At 36.9% G+C, this 21,432-nt stretch overlaps 1 protein-coding gene across 8 annotated transcripts in view; it reads right to left on the bottom strand.

Moving 5' to 3' along the window:
• KIF16B (kinesin family member 16B) overlaps positions 1-21,432 on the bottom strand; it is a 141,035-nt gene that overhangs the window by 55,398 nt on the left and 64,205 nt on the right. For 5 of the 8 annotated variants that reach the window (XR_009725888.1, XM_061356269.1, XM_061356271.1 and 2 more), the window contains exons 13-20: positions 19,362-19,481; positions 18,761-18,812; positions 17,369-17,506; positions 12,832-12,914; positions 12,547-12,635; positions 5,124-5,156; positions 4,740-4,793; positions 1,482-2,837 (exon numbers count right to left, since the gene is read on the bottom strand). Coding sequence is in view for 7 of the 8 variants with exons in the window: in XM_061356269.1 (XP_061212253.1) it covers positions 1,482-2,837; positions 4,740-4,793; positions 5,124-5,156; positions 12,547-12,635; positions 12,832-12,914; positions 17,369-17,506; positions 18,761-18,812; positions 19,362-19,481 (1,925 nt within the window). In the remaining variant the exon portion in view is untranslated. The remainder of the gene's footprint in view (positions 1-1,481; positions 2,838-4,739; positions 4,794-5,123; positions 5,157-12,546; positions 12,636-12,831; positions 12,915-17,368; positions 17,507-18,760; positions 18,813-19,361; positions 19,482-21,432) is intronic. The other 3 variants (XM_061356270.1, XM_061356266.1, XM_061356267.1) reach the window with 1 other exon arrangement.

Raw genomic sequence — 21,432 nt, 5'->3', positions numbered from 1 at the left:
TTCAGGCCCCTGGGCAACTGACTGAAAGACTTCAAAGTTTTATTCAGTTTGTGCAAGAGGGCTTTCAAGTAAACAAGAAAAAAAATCAAAAGGGAAAGAAAAAGAGACCTTTTCACTTCCTTGGTATCTTTTCTAAATCCCAGTCCTCCAGCTGACAATGTATTTTTTTTACTTATCACAGAAGCCAGCAATCTTGTGAGGGCTCTTTTTGTGGAAACTCCAGTTGTTTACAGCTGACTTCAGTCAAGTGAGATGCTTAGAGCAGAAAACGAGGTGTTTGTGTTCAAGGCAATTTTGAAAAATAATGGCAATATCCACAACAAAATGATGAATCACTACTGAAAATGCTTAACTAAAATCCACACAATGTAGCTATGAAAAAGTGACCTCTACACAGGGCATAGAAAAGAACTATTCTGACAGTGGTTTAAAATGAAAAGGATACAGAAGAGCTCTTCAATTTGGCTATAGGCAAGTTTCTTTTTTTAGGTCGTTTTTCTAATGAAGCATCTGTTTGAAGGGCTTGTGAAAGAAGAGTCAGATAATTACTGGAATATTAAAAAAGCAAGTGACAAATGCTACCTCAAGAAAAAACATGCAATTGTTTCATCAATAATCACAGGTTTCAAAGCTCTAGTATTAGCAAACTAGATAACACATTTAAAAATGGCAATTATGCCCTTTTTCCATACTTCATGGGTTAAATGTATTGATCCCAGTGGCCGTTTGCTCAGGCTAAAATGAAAAGAAAAGGTCTCTTCTTCCTCGTAGAATGCTCCTTCCTTACCTGAATCACTTTTCTCTGAGCCTTCCATACATAGGCTGAAGGCTAAGTTACCAGATATGGGTGTAACTGATGACACTGCTTCTGTACTTAAAAGGGTTTGTCATCACATAGGGCTGTATTAAAGGCTCTGTATAGTATTCCAATGAGCTTAAAAAACACCATCAAATTTTACATGGATGTAGGATGGTTACTCTATTTATTCAGCCCTGAAACTAATACCAAAAAATTAAACACCTGTTTACTTTGAATAAGAGAAGTGTTGAGTACATCATCAGCTGAAACAGTTGGCAATCTACTGTAATAACTATCAGTCTGAACAAACATCTAGCTCGTCACTGATAAAGAAACAAAATGTAGTACATCAATATTTTAAGAGAAAAACATTCTTAAGGGCAGAACATAAAGTTGGCAGTCCCTTCTCAATAGGTAAAACCATTTAAGTACTGTGATGGCTAATGCAGATACTATACTGCTGAGGATGGGATAAATATCTGAACACAAGAGAAATTAAAGAGCGAGCAAGAATCCTTTAAGAAGCAATAAAGAGCCTCCATTCTGGGCAAACTACTTGAAACTGATCAAGAAACTCAAATACTGGGACACGGAACAAGTCACTTTCTCAACATCTACGGTAGAATCAATTTATACTTTTAGTGGATAGGTTCTAACAAACAGAAGCCACCACAATACTCACCGTTCCCGGTCTTGTTCGAGGGCTTTCTGCTCAGCTTCTAGACTAGCCTGCAGACCTGCCTGTTCACTGCAGCTATTGTTCAAGGTGGCAAGCTTCTGTTTCTGCTCTTCGATTTCGAAGTCTATCGTCGAACGACGTTGCAAAGCAGAGTGCCTCCTTTCTAACTTGGCAACAGCTTGCTCCAGTGCCTCTCTCTGCTGCTTTTCCCTTGATTCAAGGATTTCTTTTTCCTTTTTCCGTACCTTTTCTTCCTGACGAGCTATGTTGGCTGTAAATTCAAAGGTTTCTTGAAGCTGCTGCAGTTGATTTGTGCTAGCTCTATACTGGGCAAGCCGCTCTTCTTTTTCTTCTATTTCTTTCTCTATTTGATAGAGAGTATTATCTAACCCTAACAAGCCTCTATCAAGGACTTCAGAAGCTCTTTGTTTTTCTTCCAGCAGAGCTGGCAAATGACTACTCTTCAGGTACCCAAGCTGGCGCACTTTGGATTGGAGCCTGTGTTCTGCTGTCTTTATCTTTTCAACTTTTTCAGCCTTGAGTACAGCATCCACAAAATTTTCATCATCTCTCATGAGATTTAAATGGTCTTCCTGTGCAAATTTTAAGTGTTCCAGAGCTCTTCTTTCATCTGCTATTTCCTTTTCTAGGTGATCCATTTGTTGAACTAAGTCTTTCACCAAAATAGTCAACTGCTCCAGTTGTTTCCTTTTAAACTCTACAAAATCATGCTGGGCTTTTTCTAACTCTTCACATTTTTCATCACCTTCAGATCGGGCCTCCTTGACTTTCAAAAGAGATTCTCTAATATCTTCAAGATCTCTTTTCTCTTCTTCAATTCTTTGTACATCCCCTCTTTTCAAGAGCTCTATCATGACCTGCTTCTCTCGAAGCTGTTCTTCTAGATGAGCCACCAGCATCACCTGCTCCCTTTCTTGTTCTTCAAGTCTCTTTTTTTCTGATTCCAGCTTAATATACTGTTCATCTTTTTCCTTTTTAAGTCTTTCTAGTTCACGGAAAATCTGCATTTTCTCTTCCTTTTCATTATGATTAAGCTCTTGTAGTCGCTGCAATTCCTCCTTGACCCGAGCAAAAATTTCTTCCTGCTGCTTTTTCTTTTGAAGCTCTATCTCCTGTTGTTCCCGTAATCTTTCTTCTTCAAATTTTTCCTTTTCAGCCAACAAATCCTTTAACCTGCTCTCTATGTGAACACTTCTTCGTTTCAGACTCTCTTCCTGTTTTCGAATTTGCAGCTGTACTATTTCTGTCTCTTTGCGTTGTGATTCTACTTCTTGCTGCATTCTTACGAGTTCTGCTTTGTCAGATCTTTGTTTTTCTTCCATCTCTTCTATTTGCTTCCTACAGTAAAACAATTACATGCAATACTTCAAACTTTTTTTTTTTCCCAAAAAAGATAATATAACTCTTAGAAGTTAAAAAGGTTTGGATAAGGACTTTGCAGGATATATAATGCTTTTTTAATAGTTTTGTTTTGCTGCAGGTTAGGATCTTACACTGCTTAGAAGTGACTCAATGAATGAGACAAATGGTAAAGAGACTCAGTGTATTTCAACATTAAATGTTCTGGATATATGAAGTTAAAGGAAGACATGTTATATATATAGCACTAATGTTAGTAGAAAATAAGACTCTTAATTCTGTCAAATCCAATAAAAATATTCATAAAACACATAAACACATACAGTGAAGAGGAAAAATATGTATTTTTATATATAAATACTGTCTCATATAAACAAATTCGTATAAAATTACTTGATCAGAAATTTGCCTCACCAAATTCAAGCCAACAGACGAATTAAAACCACATCATTGCTTTAGATGAACCCAACTGAATTACTGATAAACAGAATTATAAGATTAGGAACAGATGCATTTGAGAGACAAATTACTTTAAGACAAACCATGATACCCTATGCAATCTCTCTTTTACAGGTTCTAGTGCATTCTAAATGAGGACAGACTGAGACATGAAGGTCACTATTACCCCTGTCATAGAATCACCTGAATACATGTAGAGACAACCTGCAAGCCAGTTGCTTGTTTTGCTTGAAGTTAAAGTCAAATAAATTAAAGCACAAGCAAAACAACTTCAGCACAATCTGAATTCAAGTCCTATAAATGTAACGAAGAGGATAAACATCAGTGATTCTGTTGCACCATTTTCTGAATAATATCTTCTAATGATTCAGATTTTCAGGGTTTTTCTGAGTTTACTTAACTTAGTCCAAGTATATAAAAGCTCTTTCAAAATGGAGCAAACAGTCTACAGCAGAGACGGCAGAAAGTGTCTTTCAGGTTATGAATCTAATCAACACTGCGATCTGCAATAAGGTGAGAGCTATTACTTCTAAAATCTTAGCAGGCATGATGAGCCAGAACAGTCAGCTCAGTTTGCCTGCTGACAACAATACCTTCTTTGTACTTCAAACTGATTTTGAAATAACGTTCTGATGAGTGTGACTGGTATACCCATACCAGAACCACAATTTGAGAAGCAGAGTTTATAACATGAACATATCCTATCAAGATTCAAACCAAAGGCAACTAAACCATAGAAAAAGATACGAATAAAGAACGTAATTTGCCATCCTGAGAGGGACTCTTCATCAGGGACTGCAGTGATAGGACAAAGGGCAACAGGGTCAAGCTTAAACAGGCTAGATGTAGGCTAGATACAAGGAAGAAATTCTTTACTGTGAGAGTGGTGAGGCTCTGGAATAGGTTCCCCAAAGAGACTGTGAATGTCCCATCCCTGGAAGTGTTCAGGTTGCACAGGCCCTTGAGCAACCTGTCCATGTGTGAGGTGCTCATGCTCATGGCAGGGGGCTGGAACTAGATGATCTTAAGGTCCTTTCCAACCCTAGCTATTCTATGATTCTATGATCTTCAGGTCCTTTCCAACCCAAACCATTCTAGGATTCTATCCTTTAAAATAACACCATCAAAATTAAGAGTGAGAGAAATATATTATATTTGTATATTCCATCCTCTTCATACCTTTATGTTTGGTATTTTCTTTGCTAAAGGTCACAGTTGGCTATCTTTCACTAATCAGTAAGAATGGACGATTCAAGAAAATAAACCAAAATCTTCATAGATGACAAAACAAAATAGAATTATTTATATTCAGATCTTCTGCTTGCTGAGTAACACTGTGCCTCCAAATTAATGATTTAAATGAGTTTATAATGCGTATATGTCCATATATGCACATATAAAGACCACAGAGAATAATGTTACCTTTTACTTTCTAATTTTTCAAGCTCCTCCCGTTGCTGTCTCTCAAATTCCAGCCTGATTTAAAAACAAATAAAGAGCACAGTTAAAACGCTATTATTTCCTGAACAAAATTGGAAGATACGGAGCATTTCTGTAACAGTGGTACAAATCAAAAGTTATATAAAACTACTTTCCACAAGAACGAAAAATATCTCCTTCATTAGGGTTACAAATTAGGTATCATGCTGACACAAGTAGAAACAAAAAGTAAATGAATTTTGGGGGGGGGGAGGCAGAGGGAAATACTTAAAAAGTTAAACAAGACAGATAAGTGATTAGCATAGCCTCTGCAAGTTAACTACATGCAGGCATAGCAATCAATACATAGAAATTGAATTTCTCTACCTTAGACAGATCGGTCCTTTTACAGGGAAAAGACTGCCATTGGAGGCAGGGGGAAACGGAGTGATCAATTAAAAAAGGAATTGATAGAAAGAACATATTAGCAGTGCAGAATATTTAAAAGTCAACAACAGTTTGCATTATTAGAAGTTAAATTCGTTAGTTCCATAGAACATTCATCACATTATAACTACCAAGTAAAATTTAAATACTTATTCTTTCTAAACAGGCATTTGGAATGCCAGTAATGGTTAAACCGATGCTCATCATCCTATGGTTTATTAACTTGGCCACTTCTGAGAAGGGAAAAAGGTATAAAATCATGCTAGGGCATGCTTGTAGTTGTTCTTCCTTTTCCTCCCAAGAAAAAGACCCAAACGTCCCCATGGTGTAATCAGGGCAACCTTTCTACAAAGTGCAACATTCAAGCACATAACACAGTTCAAACCATTTATATAATTGGAGATTTTAATGTATTTAGTTTGATGAGGTTCTGAGTAATTGCGGGAGAGTATTTTATGTCATTTTTAATATCAGCTTATTACAGTTGTACAGAATTCTATTCCTTTAATTTCCATTGCAATATTTATGAAGTTTTTTTAAGGAAGTTTTTCAAAATACATATTGAAAAAGCATACAGAACCTGTATATGGACTGAAATATTCAACGAAATATATAAATAACCACTTATTTCAGGCATCCTGAAAGGTTAGTGAGACAGGCCATACACACACTACAAAAATGCAAGACTGCACCACAAGTTAACCTCAGCTATGATGAACTGCAGTTGAAGTTGTCATGGCCACAAATATGTAGACAGGTTTTTTTAAAATAAGGTATTTTTAATATTTCTTCCTAAAATCATACACATGCATAGAGCAAAAAGGAACTGCCCTTGGAAACACGCAAAAAATACACCGATCATCTCACACTTCTAAAGCAATTTAAATGAACTTCGATTCCTACATGCTCAAGAAGCATCTTTATAACCACTGCGATTCTGAAGGCTAGTTTAACAGATTACACTTTTGCCTATTTCTCACAAATTCATTTAAAAAAAAATGCTTTCTACAATTCCTAAGAGATAAGCAAATGCAGACTTTTTATACACCACTCCAGATATTCAGTTGTCATGTAAATGTTTCACCAAGAGTCCCTTCACATTTGCATTAGGACAATGGCTAGGAAAGGTCCTATCTCAACATTACAGCACAAAAAGACATGACAACAACTTTGTACTTCTAGTATGATCACAATTTCTGCAGCAACAATGCAAAACCCACAGTGTTGAAAGAGAACAAAAAGCAATCTTAAAGGAACTCCAGAAAGCAGAAGCTTAATTCAATGGTTACCAAGAGCTCTGGTTCTCCCCTCACTCTTTTTTTAAGCTATACCTCAAAAGCTCTCTCTTTGGCTGTGGTCTGCCTGTGGAATTCAAAGCTGTTCATTATCACTTCTTACCTAGGGCTTGGCTGACAAATGCCACTATATTCATCATTACTTCTGTCCAAAATAATAGAGACCATGGGGAATACAGCTCTGTTCTGTGGAAATGCAGATGTCCATTGGGCACTGTCAGATGTAGATCATCTCTGCTTACACAGTTGGCAAAGATGATTTACAAGTATTCCCATGGTTGGTTAACCCTTAAATGAAATAAAATGTTTCAGACTGGCTAGCATAATGCACAAAACCCAGAGCAAAACTCTTCTGATATTTTGACTGTCCTATAAAACACATAATTTGGCAAGCATATTTTATATAAGCATAAAAATGGTAATGAGCTTTTGGCTTGAGATCTGATACAAGAAAAATGAGCCATCACAGCAATCGGTGACACAAAAAACAGGTCACTAGTGAAAACTCTATGTTTTTCTCTTTAAGGTCTGTAACACCTTAAACAGTGGTATCATGACAATCACGTTCACCTGACACTGAAATTAATCTTGGTGGTGCTCAAAAGGTTGCTCAGGAAAGAGGAACGAACTATGAAAAACTGGTCCTTTCTTCAGTGAAAATGGCTACTTCACAAAGCCAAATATGGATCATCAGCAACAATCCAAGAAACAGCTTCCAAACACTACCTAGCTATTTTAAAATGCACATTTAATGCATTTTACGCAACCTAATACTCCTATAAAGAGAAGGGCTAGTGCAGCCATGTGTTTTGCTGTCATGTAGATTCAACGGTGCCTAAGAAGGTCTGAGCTCCACTGAAGGCTCCGCTACCATGAGGATATTCAGTGTCTCTATTCTCTAAGGCACTCACACTGCTGCCTTTATTTCACCAGGGCCAAGAATAATGCCTGTCATCTTTAGTTGACTGCCTATTTTCTCAGTGTATTTAGGAATTCTCCACTTTTGAGACCACTACCTCTACAATATCTGCTTCAAAGTGGTTATGGGCTCAAGGTTCTTTGACAACAGGAGAGAAGTCAGGGTTAAGGAGCCAGGCCAAAAAAAATAAATCTCAGCATCACCAAAAAAATCACCGGCTATAGCAAATCACTGCCAGTTTTACAAACCACAGATGCAAGACTGGGGTTTTCCAGTTTAGTCTATCTGTAATAAAAATCTTTTTCACATAACCTCTAGTCCTTTTATTAATGTGAGCACTACTGTGAACAGACAAAAGTATAAGCTTGAAATTAAAAAGAAAGAAACACAAAGATACTAAAGACTAGAAGCCACTCTTTCTTCTTTTGTAGATCTACCACAAAGGAACTTAATCTGATCAGTGTTGAATTAAATAGACACCATTTTCCTGGAAAACCTGGCATATCTAGTGATAAAAGCAGTGTAGATAAGCTGAGAGAAAGAAAGTCAGTTCTACTAGCACAGTACTACAGTAGCTTAATTTACACAGCACAAAAGTGCGATCTGGTACTACATCTGTTAGGAAAGACTGAGGACTGGCAGGAATACAAAGATGTTACAATGCCATTCAGTAGCACAATTTATGAGATTAATTAAAAAAACAAAACAAAACCCCTATGCTAAATCCATGACAAAACCAAGGTTTCTCATGAGTGGTTTTAGAGTTATAGTATAATGTAGTTTACAAAAGGTCCATAAATCTATGCACAAAATTCTATTTTATCCAAAGCTTATTATCTGAAGCAGTGTTGCATGACACCAGATTAAAGACAAAGACTGGGAACAAGCAAAACAAAGAATTTTGCATGTTAAGCCAAAAATTTATGCAACTATATCCACATATGGGAAATCAACAGCCAAACAAAAGCCACACACACCCACCCCACAAAATTCATGCACAAAGGCCACCCATCTGAAAACACAATTAAAGGTTAACACTGATTTTCATATGGGAAAGACAGATATAGTAAGCAAGATCCATCATCCATCTTCTTTCAAAACAACCAAAAGTAATACCCCACAGGCTTTTCTACCACTGGCTGCTAAAGACATGAGATCTTTCAAGCTGCTTAGTGTAAGCTATAGAAATTGCAAACTCAGCTATGGGTCTTTAGGTTATCAATACTGAAATTGGAAAAAAAGGTGGTCTTGAAAGGGTTAAATCAACAACAGGCAGAAGGATAGTCAGCTGCGGAAGTTGCACAAAAAACCCCCAGAGAGCCAGCAACAGAATCTAAATCTACACTGCTGGTGGGCTGTACAACCTTATGTTATGAGAAACTATGATAGTATAGATACTGCAATCTATAGCAATAAAGGATCATACCAAAGGATCACATCTTGCATTGTTCATGGCTAAAAAAACAAAATACAACCCAAATTTACTATAGAATATTCTTTTCCATCTGCACCTCTCCAGGAAGCAAGGTGCTCACCCACATCTAACACCTTGGTTATAAATATCCTGCCTTTGATAGCCAGACATCAGATTTATTGAATGTTCTACCCAGCCTGAACACAATCACCACTCAGAACTACCACTGTAGCACTGGACTTGCTAAGCAGCATTCCTAGCTGGAAGTACAGAGCTCAAGTTTTCTGCAAGCCATCTAACTCTTTATGAATACAATGCCATTGGCTTTGAGTTATTACTAAAGCCTATATGCTTGGGGTCTGCTGTATTGAAAACATATTAATTTCTTTAATTTGCATTGACTCCAGCCACTTGCTCTCCTTAAAGCAACACTTTCTGCTGAATTATCCATTTTGGACAAGCTCACCATATGATCAGAAAACCTCCTGTGCTGTCACAAAGGAGATGGACAGAAAACAGTATTAGCATTAACATAAATATAAAATTGTCGACTCCAGCGTAAGCTGAAAAGCTGCTGTTGCCAAATTGCCAGCCCTAAAGATGCATCAATTACAGAAGATGCTTTCTTCTACTGATTTGTAAGATCTGGGCTCAGCTTAACTGCAATGCAAACAGCAGAGCCTACCTTCTCTTTGCAGCAATTGCAAAAGCAGTAAAAAAAGACATCTGAGGTTTGTTGGGGTTTGTTTTGTTGGGGTTTCTGGTGTTTGGGGGTTTGTTTGGGGTTTGTTTGTTTGGTTTGGTTTGGTTTTTTTTGTAAATCACTGATCTAAGGATGACACCTGCCTTTGCACTGCATGGGCAATGTGTATTATTAGGTATGGGAGCTATAGTTTTAAACATAGTTAAAGCCTCTGAAGAGAGGGGTAAAGGTTTAGATTTTGAATATGCAACCATTGGGAATAGTATTGCTTAGTATCTTCATCAATGACATAAAAAATGGAACCTGGTGCACCCTCAGCAAATTTGCAGATGACAACAAGCCAAGCGGTGCAGCTGACACGCCTGCAGGACAGGATGCCACTCAGAGGAACCTGGACAAGCTTGAGAAATGGGACCATATGAACCTCATGAGGTTCAACAAGGCCGAGTGCAAAGTCCTGCACCTAGGTCAGGACAACACCTCGTATCAATGCAGGCTGGGGATGAAGTGCTTGAGAGCACCCCCTCACCTAGAAGGACTTGGGAATATTGGTGGATGAAAAGCTGGGGTTATTGGTCGATGAGAAGCTTAACATAACACATCAGAAGAAGCACGACCAGCAAGTCAAGGAAGGTGATTCTACTCCTCTACTCTGCTCTCATGAGACCCTAACTGCAGTACTGTGTCCAGCCTTGGGGCCCCCATCATAAGAACATAGACCTGTTGGAGTAAGTCCAGAGGAGAGCTATAAAGATGCTCAGAGAACCGGAGCCCCTCTCCTGTGAAGACAGGGTAAGAGATTTGGGCTTTTTCAGCCTGGAAAAGAGAAGGCTCCAGGGAGACCTTAGAGCACCCTTCCAATATCTAAAGGGGGACTGTAAGAAAGATGGGGACGAGGCTCTGTGCTATCTGACGTAGTTGAGGATGTCCCTGCTCATTGCAGGGGGATTGGACTAGATGACCTTTAAAAGTCCTTTCCAACCCAAAAGATTCTATGCTACGATCCATAGGCTTCCTCATTTAGGAAAACATATGTAGAGCAATCGGTACAGCATCTATGGATCAACCTCAGATTTATTGATCACAAACAAATGACAGTCATGCAGACCTACATTCCTGCTTTAACATGAGCCTTAAGCATAATCCTTTCTTGTGTTTACAAATTATGCAGGACAAAGCATCTATTTCTGCAAGCCAGTTCACAAAGATTAATTGAATGCAGGCTAGCAGGAAAATATCAATAATTAACCCTCTGCTTGTAGTCTGCAGTCTAACAAAACACAGACACAAAGTGTTCAGGAATATGCAGAGTATTTCTCCTAATCTGATCCTCAATTTTAAGAGCAACCATGCTCTCATAATCACACCCAAGAACAGAAAATAAAAGTCACAAGAAGTGTTAGATAGGAAAAATGGCAGTGTTTCTAAAAAATGCTGCATACTATGATAATTTCATTTTATTATTCATACTGTTCAATTTCCAGGAAAGCAAGGCAAGATGTTTGAAGAACTGATAAGGGAAAAAGAAGCTACAGTCCACTACACTTATCAGTGAAAAAGTGGAATTTGCTGCAGTCTATCCCATCAGAGACAATCAAGCAACTCTCCAGACTCTCTTTTTTTCCCCAGATGTTATGGGAAAAGTCCTTCTCTATAAGATACAATTTGGCATTATCTGAAGAGTACGAACTCCTTGGACAGGGAAATCATTCTTAAGCCCACTTTCAACTGGGCCTTGCCCATGCAATTATATTTTGCTGCAATTTTGAAGGACCAGAAGCAAAGCAATGCTGTAACAATCTGTTCTACTCTATGCTGACTGCAAAGTCCAGGTCCATACTGTGCAGTATAATGCAATTATTAATAACAGAATTGTAGCAGAGTCACATTATTAGTCAAGGAAAAGCTCACGGTAGCTGATCAATAACCACAGGTAATAAACAACGCAAGGAACCCAGAAAATATAATACTAGAAACTGTCACTACATGTTTTTAGACAGAACTATTTGAAAAGCTAAAGAAATAGAAAAATACATATATAATTTTTTGCTCTTCTCTCTCATCTCTCTCTGAAAACAGATGTAATTTACCAGCAACTAGCTCACCATCTTGAGATCTCTGTAGGTGGATCAGCAGCAAAAGAGTAACAGTCACATTTGCAGCACTGTTATTGCACATTCACTGTATTTAAAACATTGTTTAACTTGAAGTTATTGCTTGTGCAATCTTCCTAAATTCTAATGGATAAAGAGCAACTCCACAATAAAACACGGGAATAAAGCTGCACTATCCAAGGCTATAATTCAATTTACAGCCAATTTTTCAAAAGCCCATAGGTGGTTAAAGTGCCTCATCTCATACTCAATTGAAAACACAGGCACTAGCTATTGAAAACAAAAAATTAGAACAAAGCACCATCAATTCTCTGTAAATCACTTTAAGAACACTGGTAAAAATATTAAAAACAGCCTCTCTCAATAAGCAGAGTCTATGTCATTGTAACTATAATGAAACTGTTTTCCACACCCTAACTTGGCCACATACTAGGAGGTATATAAGTGAGAACATAAGACATAAATTTCCCAGCCTTTTTATGCTTGTAGTGGGGTTGGAACTAGATGATCTTAAGGTTCTTTCCAACCCTGACTATTCTATGATTACACAAACTAAAAAAAAAAAAAATCGTAATTTTTCAGTTTAAAACGCATTTTTCTAAGGAAAAATAGTTAATTCTGGGAAAGTGTAAATGTAAAATTCGCCATGGTATTATTGTGCTGAACTGCCTTGCTACAGTGCAAATGTTGTCTCCTGGACTCCAGCTTCTACAGCTGTCTATCGGTGTCCCTTCACCCCATTTTCTAGCATGGAGTAGTTCAGATAACATTTCTGAAAAGTTCTGGCTTCGTTCAGGAGCCCATTATTTAACAAGCATAACCTGAGAACAAAATATTGTCTATTATTGACATCTGGAACAAAACAATAAAATGAAGAATGGCTGGAATTTTAACAACCACATTTGGGAATATACTCACCCTGGATTATAAAGCATAACTGCTGACAGGTTCTCACAGGATTTTGAAAGATCTGTCATAGACAAGCTGAAGGAAGACAGCAGTCCACTCTAACAACAGACCATAAAATAAATGTATTAGACATACACTGATGTGCTTACAAACTCTTCCTTTGCCTCTCTTGGTGAAATATTAACTAAATGTGAAGCAAATAATAAAACGTATTCTACAATAATCAAAGAACGTCTATATGAGCAAGAAAACTGTGAAAAGGTTTAAATTTACCAAACACTGATTTAACCTCACCTTTCTTTTCTCCCTTAGTTTAGCAGCTTCTTTGGGGTGGTTAAAGCGAAACATATTGGTTCTTCCAAGTAATATAACAGCACCTGATATAGAAAAATAAACAGCATTCACTGACAACATTGTGTACCTGAAAATGCCATGTAATTTTTCAGACAGACTATATAAGCAAAGAACTTCATTAAGCAAGAACAAAATGAAAATGCATTTTGATAATTCAAGTGTATGATGATGCATGGCCACGGCTATGCTAACCGAACTATACAATTTATTCCTTCCTTTTCCTACTTAAGAAAATAAACCACATATGTTTACACACACAAAGGTCTAGCATGTTCATGCAGTTCAGTTAGAGAATAAATATAGGTAGAAGAAGCAGTTGCCCCAGTTTGATCTATATACTCTTCAACGGTGTTACTTTGGAAGCCATCAGTAGGTACCGGATGCAACAGGAATGTCCACAAATATGACTAAGAACAAACTTGTCCACCCGCTACTTACTGCAGTCAGGTTTGAATCCACCTCCACTAAAAGCTCCAGATCTCTGTAATTTGCATGCTCATTTACCTTTTCCTTCTCTATGTGGAACAACACTGAAGTTTATTGTCACTCAAAATGGGATTATTATTATTAGACTTTTATACCCAATAGTTATTTTCTGAGAGAAGAACCTTGAATAATTCATATTGCTCAATGCACATGCATTACTGTATTTATCAGTTAAGGTACAGGTCACAAATAGAGAGATTCTGGGCAATTCTTATCATGTTTTAAAGACAATGGCACCAAAATTAATACTTTCCTACTAAGAAGTGCATTGTCAGTGATGTCTCACTACTGTCACATAACATGAAATTCTTCCAAGTTAGCAACTAGAGAATCAAGCATTTATTTGTCAGTCAGTATGAGGCATTTCTAAGAAGAAAAAGGTCTCCATTACACTCACAGTATTAAAAAACTGCACTTCAGAACACTTGTTCACTATAAACAAATTATTACCATCTGAGACTGAAATGCTGTCCTTAATAAGGAATGTTCCTCTTTAAGATTTGCTTGATTAGGAATATCAACTTAAATAAGGTCATCCAGTCTTGGCAAATAAACAGCAAAAGCCCTAAAGTTACGACATCGCTTCTTGATACACAACTCATCAACTTTGGACAATATTAACAGCCTAATCTTAAAAAGAATAACCTTTCATAAATCTGTATGTAGGTTTGTATTGCAAAGTCATTTAGAAATGACCTCTAATTCATGTGATGACCTTCCCTTCAAGTGCACTGGGCGTATTTTTTATGTGAGCATACTAAAAAGGATCCCTGATGGCCATGACTGCTATGGCAAAAGGGCTAAAACTGGTTTTAGCCTGCCACTGCTTCATATGCTCACAGTTCTCCCAAACATTTATCCTTGATGACTGCCTGGAGGGGGATTTTGCAACAGTGAGGATTTCTAAGAAACTCCTTCAGTTACTTTCAAATGAAGATTAAAAAAAAATGATTGTAAACATTTTTAACCACTTTACTAGGTAGAAGGAACTTTAATTAATTACCTAACATTTCAGATTGAATACAGTTACATATGTGTCCCTAACTACACGAATTTAAAAGAAAACAGGAGAGAGAGGCTTAACAGCAAGGACATGAGAGTCAAATCCCAATGACAGATCATACAAACAACTCCTAGGTTTCTCTTTTAGTACTGTGAACATTTTGGTATTATTCCACCATTAAAAAAAAAACTCTCCAATCTTAATTCCCACTTAGCAGAGCTTAAAAAAGCATCAGCATCAAAGCCTCTTTCAGGAAAAAAAATCTGGATGAAAGCCTGCAGTCGAATATTTCCTAAGCACCAGGTTCAACTGGCCACTGTTGTGTAATGCAGCTCTCCATCAGAATGCAAGGGTGTGAAATGCAGTGTAAATATTGTCATGGAAACATAACTGGATTTGTTATGAGGTTTGCTTTTCGTTTATTTACTGTAAACAACAATTCTTATCCTCCTTGAATGTTAAATGGCTAAGAATAAAGGTTTGTCAAATACAGATAGCACCAAGAGCAACAAAAAGTAAGCAAAAAGGACTTTATCATAGAATCATAGAATGGTTTGGGTTGGAAAGGACCTTCAGGTCATCCAGTTCCAAACACCCCCCCGCCGCCATGGGCAGGAACACCTCACACTAAACCATGTCACCCAAGGCTCTGTCCAAACTGGCCTTGAACACCACCAGGGATGGAGCATTCACAACTTCCCTGGGCAACCCATTTCAGTGCCTCACCACCCTTACAGTAAAGAGCTTCTTCCTTATATCTAACCTGATAATTTATGAAGCTCTGATCTCACAGTTTAACTGGTTGGCTCCAACACATAAACAATCAGAGAGCATAGGGGAAAAATTATATATACATACATATATATACACACATACATACATATATATACACACATACATACATACATATATATACATACATATATATAAAAAAACAATGCCTGCCGAATATTATCAAGCATCTTGACTACACAGAACAATATTTTGGAACTGCGCAAACAACCGTATCTATAATTAAGATCTTACCAATTTCTAAAAGTAACTTCTATATTTTAAAAAGTTTTTTTGGTTTTCTTTCATTAACAAACTACAAAAAACAAGCAATGGGAGGTTATATTAATACCAAAGTGTTGGCATTTTGGCCTAAAAAGCTGGAAACTTGATTTAAAGTGAGGTTATATTGAAGATAAAAGACAGACTCTAGTTGTGAATGTCAATCCAGTTACCTCTAGAAGTCCTACCACATGTTCTTAAGAGTAAATAAAATACTGTAGTAAGTCACATTTACACAAAAAGGCCACATTAGCCAGTATTCACAAATGCTGGAAGCAATCTGTAGAAGGAAGTGGTAAATTAATTACTATGCCTCTTTTTTTTGTAAACTCCATGACAGTCTAAATACTTCACACATTTTCAAATGAACAGTTATTAATGATGAACGGAAACATTTAAATATATCAGCAGTTAATCAGCATTACCTAAAGCAGACATTCAAGGAGGCTGGCACTTCCTGCTGTGTGACTAAATGCTAGCACAAGCTTAGGATACATGGATCAGGCACAAGTCGTTAAACTAGTTATTGCACCAATTTTGCCCTTCTGATGTCAGAGCTGCTGCCTTGCTCTCGGTCTCAGTCTGGGTGCACAGTCTACAGGACAGCTCACGCAGCTGTTTTCCACAATGTAGTTACTCTGAGCAACTCTTTCCCCTTCTTTTGAGTCGCAAATCTCTTTAGACAGAAATTCATGACAAAAAGAAAAAAAACATGTTTCTGCTCTTCACAGTACAAAAATCAAGTTGTTACATATGTCTGGAAGAGGGAAACTGAATCCAAACTCCTACTTTCTTCTGAGGCACACTGAGCTTCTACTGCCTTTGAAATGCAATGAAAAGTAAAGATGAGTCATTGCAACTCAGATTTATTGTTTGCAGTGTTATTTGATATCAATGTCAATGTTTCTATTGCTAATAACTTATCAGTGGGATTTACTCAAACATAAGACAAAGGGAATGGAGCTTGCTTTCCCCTCTCTCCACCCAGTATCTGCAACAAAAATGAGTGCATACACTTTTTGCTCTGCAAGAAGAAATAAGATACTTTACAAAATCAGTGTCTCCTCTCTACAACAAAACTTCTCTTCTGAAAGCAGTTTTGAAGCACTTCTTTGAGTTCAGAAAAGATGCAAGACTTCTTTTGCTCAGCACTGCAGTCTTCCTTCGGTAGAATAAGCTTACCCTGAAAGCTTCTTTTAGGGAACATAAAGTGAGATTGTTTTCACAGCCTCACTCCTGAACAGGTCTTCAGCTCATTGCTAAATGGGAAGATATTCTGGGTGCTCCTGGAAGATAAAATATCCCGCCCTCTTCTGCAGCACTTACCAGATTACTTGTCAACCAGTCCCTTCCAGGCCAACACAATACACCTTTGTTCCCAGCTGCTTTTTCATTTCCAGACTTTAAAGCTTTTATATTAAAATTCTAATTCTCTAAACTTCCTCCATAATGGTTACCCTTCCCCTTTCTGTCATTTCCCTACAGCTGCAGTGAACAGATACTCCAGCTCAATCTCCTGCTGTACAAAAGGATTTGGCAACAGAGCACTAAGTATGACAGGTCTGAAGCTCAAGGGAGGGGGTAGGGGTGTCTCTAACATTATCTTAGTCCTTTAGAAACCAATATTCTTAATACTAAAGCAACCTGAGCAACCTGGCATGGACTTCATCTTACATGTAAAAATTGAACAAAATCAAAGGGTAACTATTAAATAATGCTCAAGATTATGAAGTGGCCTAAATTAGTAAAGAATTCTTGTCACCACATGGCAATTCTTTGACAGGTAAAACTCTCTGGTTCTCCTCATGCTTTTGGGCTGTAGTTGAGAAGACATGGAATTACAATTAAATAAACAATAAGCCCTTTATATACGCACAGATTTTTTTGTGCTGCTGCCAGAAAGAAAATCAGAAATGACGTTATGCTAGGTAATACCTTGGTTTAGGTGTGTGGCCTCTGTAATCTGAATACCATTCACAGAACACTGCGCTCCATTCAGCGGTATTAGATTCACAGTACCATCAAGATTTTCAAAGATGCAATGCTCACTTTCCAAATCAAGGCCATGAAGAACTAAACACAAAGAAATAAAATAACTTAGTTAGTCCCAAACAAACAACAAGATTACCATGCTGATATTCATTTATTCAGGACACATTACACTACAGACTATTTTTTCTCTTTATCTGGACAATGTTTTCTTCTTTCCGTCATCACATTCTGCACACCTTAAAGTTGATCCTGCTTGTTGTTCTATTGTAGTGGATATAAGGGTTGGTTTTAGGTTTTTTGATGAAATGTCCTTGCCTCCTAAGTTTGGCACCTGATCAGCAAATGCTTTTTTCCTTCTGATAAAAAACAGAAAAATAAAATTTATGTATTTGTAGAGAGGGTTTTTGGACCAGTTTCACTGGGTAATAATGAAAGCTTCTTGACCTTAAAGCAACCATGCTTAAATCTGAAAAGACAGGGCATAATACACAATTGTAGACTAGCAAAAATGGCTGAAGCAAGGTTCTTACATTCTATGACATTCAGGCCTTTTATCAATCAGTTCTGCTACTTCCTATTTCTTCTTCAAACTAAGGTATGACTATCTCTACCTGTATTGTTCAATAACATAGAGCAATGCAAGTTTGCTACTTTAATGGAATCTACATAGAAATTTTAATTCAAGCATCTCTTGACCACACAAATATACCACACTTTTATACCAAACAAAATTTACCAAACTAAGTTACTTGACTCTCAGTATGTCACCTGAGAATTAAAAGAATGCAGTTTATTTAAGGAAACTGCCTTCAAGCAACATGTGACAGGGCAGTCCAGGTCTGGCAGTTGGTTACTTTGGTAAGAATTGAATAAGATAATCAGTAGAAGCAGCTACTTCCAGATTTTACCAACTTCCAGAATTTTCTTCAACTCACATCTCAAGTCAAGGACTGCTTTAGGTATAACAATATAACAATACAACAATCCTGTCATTATACAAAGGTTAAGAGAATGACTGTGCAGTAATTGTGACAGGTGCTGCATGAAAAAGGATGCTGTGTTTACAGGATGCTATTTCAAGAGAAGCAAGAAATAAATTAGTAACAAGTTTATGAATATACATAAATTTTAAGCCACAAGCTGTTAGAGAAATCATGCTCTTTGAAGCAAATCCCACATAATTCATCTCTCACATTTTCTAAACGTTAAAATACTCAAGAACACAAAGACAACTGAAAAAGGGAAGAAAACATGAAGCTTTGTTCACATATTGGGACATTAAGAGAAGGAAAAACAACTGAAGAAAAAACACTAAAAAAATGCCAAATTCCATACCAATATCCTGTTCAGTCATAGCATCTTCTCTGCCAACATGTGTTTGGCCCTCCTAATTAAGAGAGAAACATACATTATTTCCATTTAAATCTCCCTTCTGCCCCAAGACAGATATAATTTACTCTCCCTCTTTCTCAGAGTAACCTGAACAAAATATATGTTTACACATACATGAAAAAAAAATCAGGCAGCATTTTTAGAAACTTCTCACAGTCATTACTATACAATATTAGTATTAGCAAATTCAAGTTTCAACTATCCTGTGTAGAACCACCATTGTGGTTTTGAGGCAATTAATATAGATTTGGATTTCAAGTCAAGCTTTATAACAAGGTGAATAACAAACCATATACACGTGCACAAATGTTAAACATCCACCTCTGGATAACCTAAACAAGTAAATTAACAGATGTTTTAATTGAATCAGTTGCAACCTCGTAAGAGCTTTTCTCGCATAGCAAAGAAACATAATGAGCTTTTCTAACTATAGTGGAAAAATGTAAAGAGCACCAGTTTTAGATAGAAAATTAATATTACAATTTGTCTACTGAACAAAATGACAAGGCATATAAAGGCTACTTAAATACAGGTATGTATTTACCTTCAAGTGGTACAATATGATACCAGTACTGAGAAGATCATCATCAATGCCAATTAGATGAGGCAGTTCAGAATCTAACACAACACCTATCCCTTCTTTCCTCAGAGCCAACGTTTGTTCCTGTAAAGGACAAAAAACTATTTATTAGGATATGCAACAAGTAGCAATCTTCCTTCTTTTTCTAGACTACATTTAATGTAACATATTCTCTGAAATATCACAACCCCCCCCCCCCAAAAAGGCACAGATTTTTTTTTCTCCTCATTTTAAATGCGACTTTTGTAATTCCATTTAGCATTCCACACCTGCTGTTCAGGACATCTCAGTTATTTGAAAGAAACCAGATAAACAGCTGAATTATACCAGATAAGGAAGATCAATCAAGAGCATAACAAAGCAATGTTGTCTAAAAGCAAGCTATGTACCACCTCGCATAATGGTAAGGAGAATATAAAACTCAGAATTCAGTACACCTAAGGAAAACTGAAAACTCTTTGGCAGTCCTTTATGTAAACTGAACCTTGCACAGTAAACCCCCAACATCTCAAAATCTGGTAAGCCTCAGCAATTAAAACATCATCCAATGTAAATGAAGCATTGACAATAGCAAATAAATGTAAGAACTAGTTGCAGCACATAATTTAAATTCTACAAAATTCCTTTGGACCACATTGTACAGCCATGATGCTTTAGAAGCATCATTTAGAAGGACTACAAGTGTGAGACTTCAACCCTGGATAAAACATCATGTGATTAATCAGTTTATGTCATAAATAACGAATCAATTATAGCTTCAAAATTTGTTTTAGTATTTATAAAGTTTGTTTCCCAAATTGAAACAAAATCATATGCACTTCTAGGCCTGGAAGATAACAGCACTAGAGACTGTGAACGTGTACACACACCACCTTTCAAATTGAATGTGTTTTTCTATATAAAACACCTAAGCCTTTAGGAGTCAAGGAAGACTGATGACCCAGGAAGGAGAGGCAACATCAAGATGTACCACTGCTGTGTATTATAAAGATGCACACCTTTTTCCTGGAAAAAATGGAAAACAATTTTTTTGACAGTCACATGACTATTCCTTCTCCAAGTCATTGATACGCCTTCTCCAAAGCCAACCAAGACACTAAACTGTTTGCAAAAAGAGTACAACAGATAGTTAGATGTATTTTCCCAAGTACAGCAACTTGCAAATGAAGGAAGAACACAGATATAATCTCATTCCCTACACATCAGAAAACACCGTCAACACTGATTTGAAGAAGTTTGAAGTACGGATACACCTAAGCAAGGGAGACGACACAATGTACACAATGATGACACTCCAAAACAAAAATGGGAAACCCCACTTTGGTCATGGATGAATTAAAAAGTTCTCCAGCCTTCAGAAAGAAAGAAAGAAGCTGTGATTCATGTTGGCCTGCCGCCCTCTGACATTCAAACTGCACCCAACTATTCCTTGATATTATAAAACTGTCACCGCATAAAACCAAAAAATACAGCTTAAATCATTGTTCAAGTGATAAAGTAATTTTAGTCAAAAATACCTGTAATTTTAAATATTTATTGAATAGCACATACTATTATACATAATTTATAATGTTCCCATATGATGAGGTTGAAGACCTCAAACACCAGTGGCCATTTAAAGAACCACTGGCACCTCTGGTCCAAAGGAACCAATAAATTATTAAGAGCTGAACATTTTTTCTCCAGCATAACAAAGCATTTGCCAGCATCTCTGGCTGAGGGAAAAACAGACATCCCAGGAGGCAAAGAAATTACCATGGGGTAAGAAAAATCTCTCACAAATTATTGAGACTAAAGAAAGAAACTATTTTTTAATTTTCCAGCCTTTTAACATTAACACCTTTTTTGCTATATTCAGAAAAAAAGCAAGTTACAACTGTGATTTAAAATAGATGTGTTGCAGATGTAAAATTAAAGAACACAAATTAATGGAGTTTCTAAACTTGTATTTGTAAATGACTACCGTTCACACACAGAATGCATGCTGTTGATGAAAGCATTATAATAAATGCAACAGACAGTAGCTGCAATTAAG

The sequence above is a fragment of the Neopsephotus bourkii genome, unplaced genomic scaffold, assembly GCF_033783945.1.
Source record: "Neopsephotus bourkii isolate Nb327-2 ecotype Australia unplaced genomic scaffold, CSIRO-AGI_Nbou_v1 NB_845, whole genome shotgun sequence".
In the NCBI taxonomy this organism is placed as follows: Eukaryota; Metazoa; Chordata; class Aves; order Psittaciformes; family Psittacidae; genus Neopsephotus; species Neopsephotus bourkii.
This window is presented reverse-complemented; position numbering and strand designations above follow the sequence as displayed.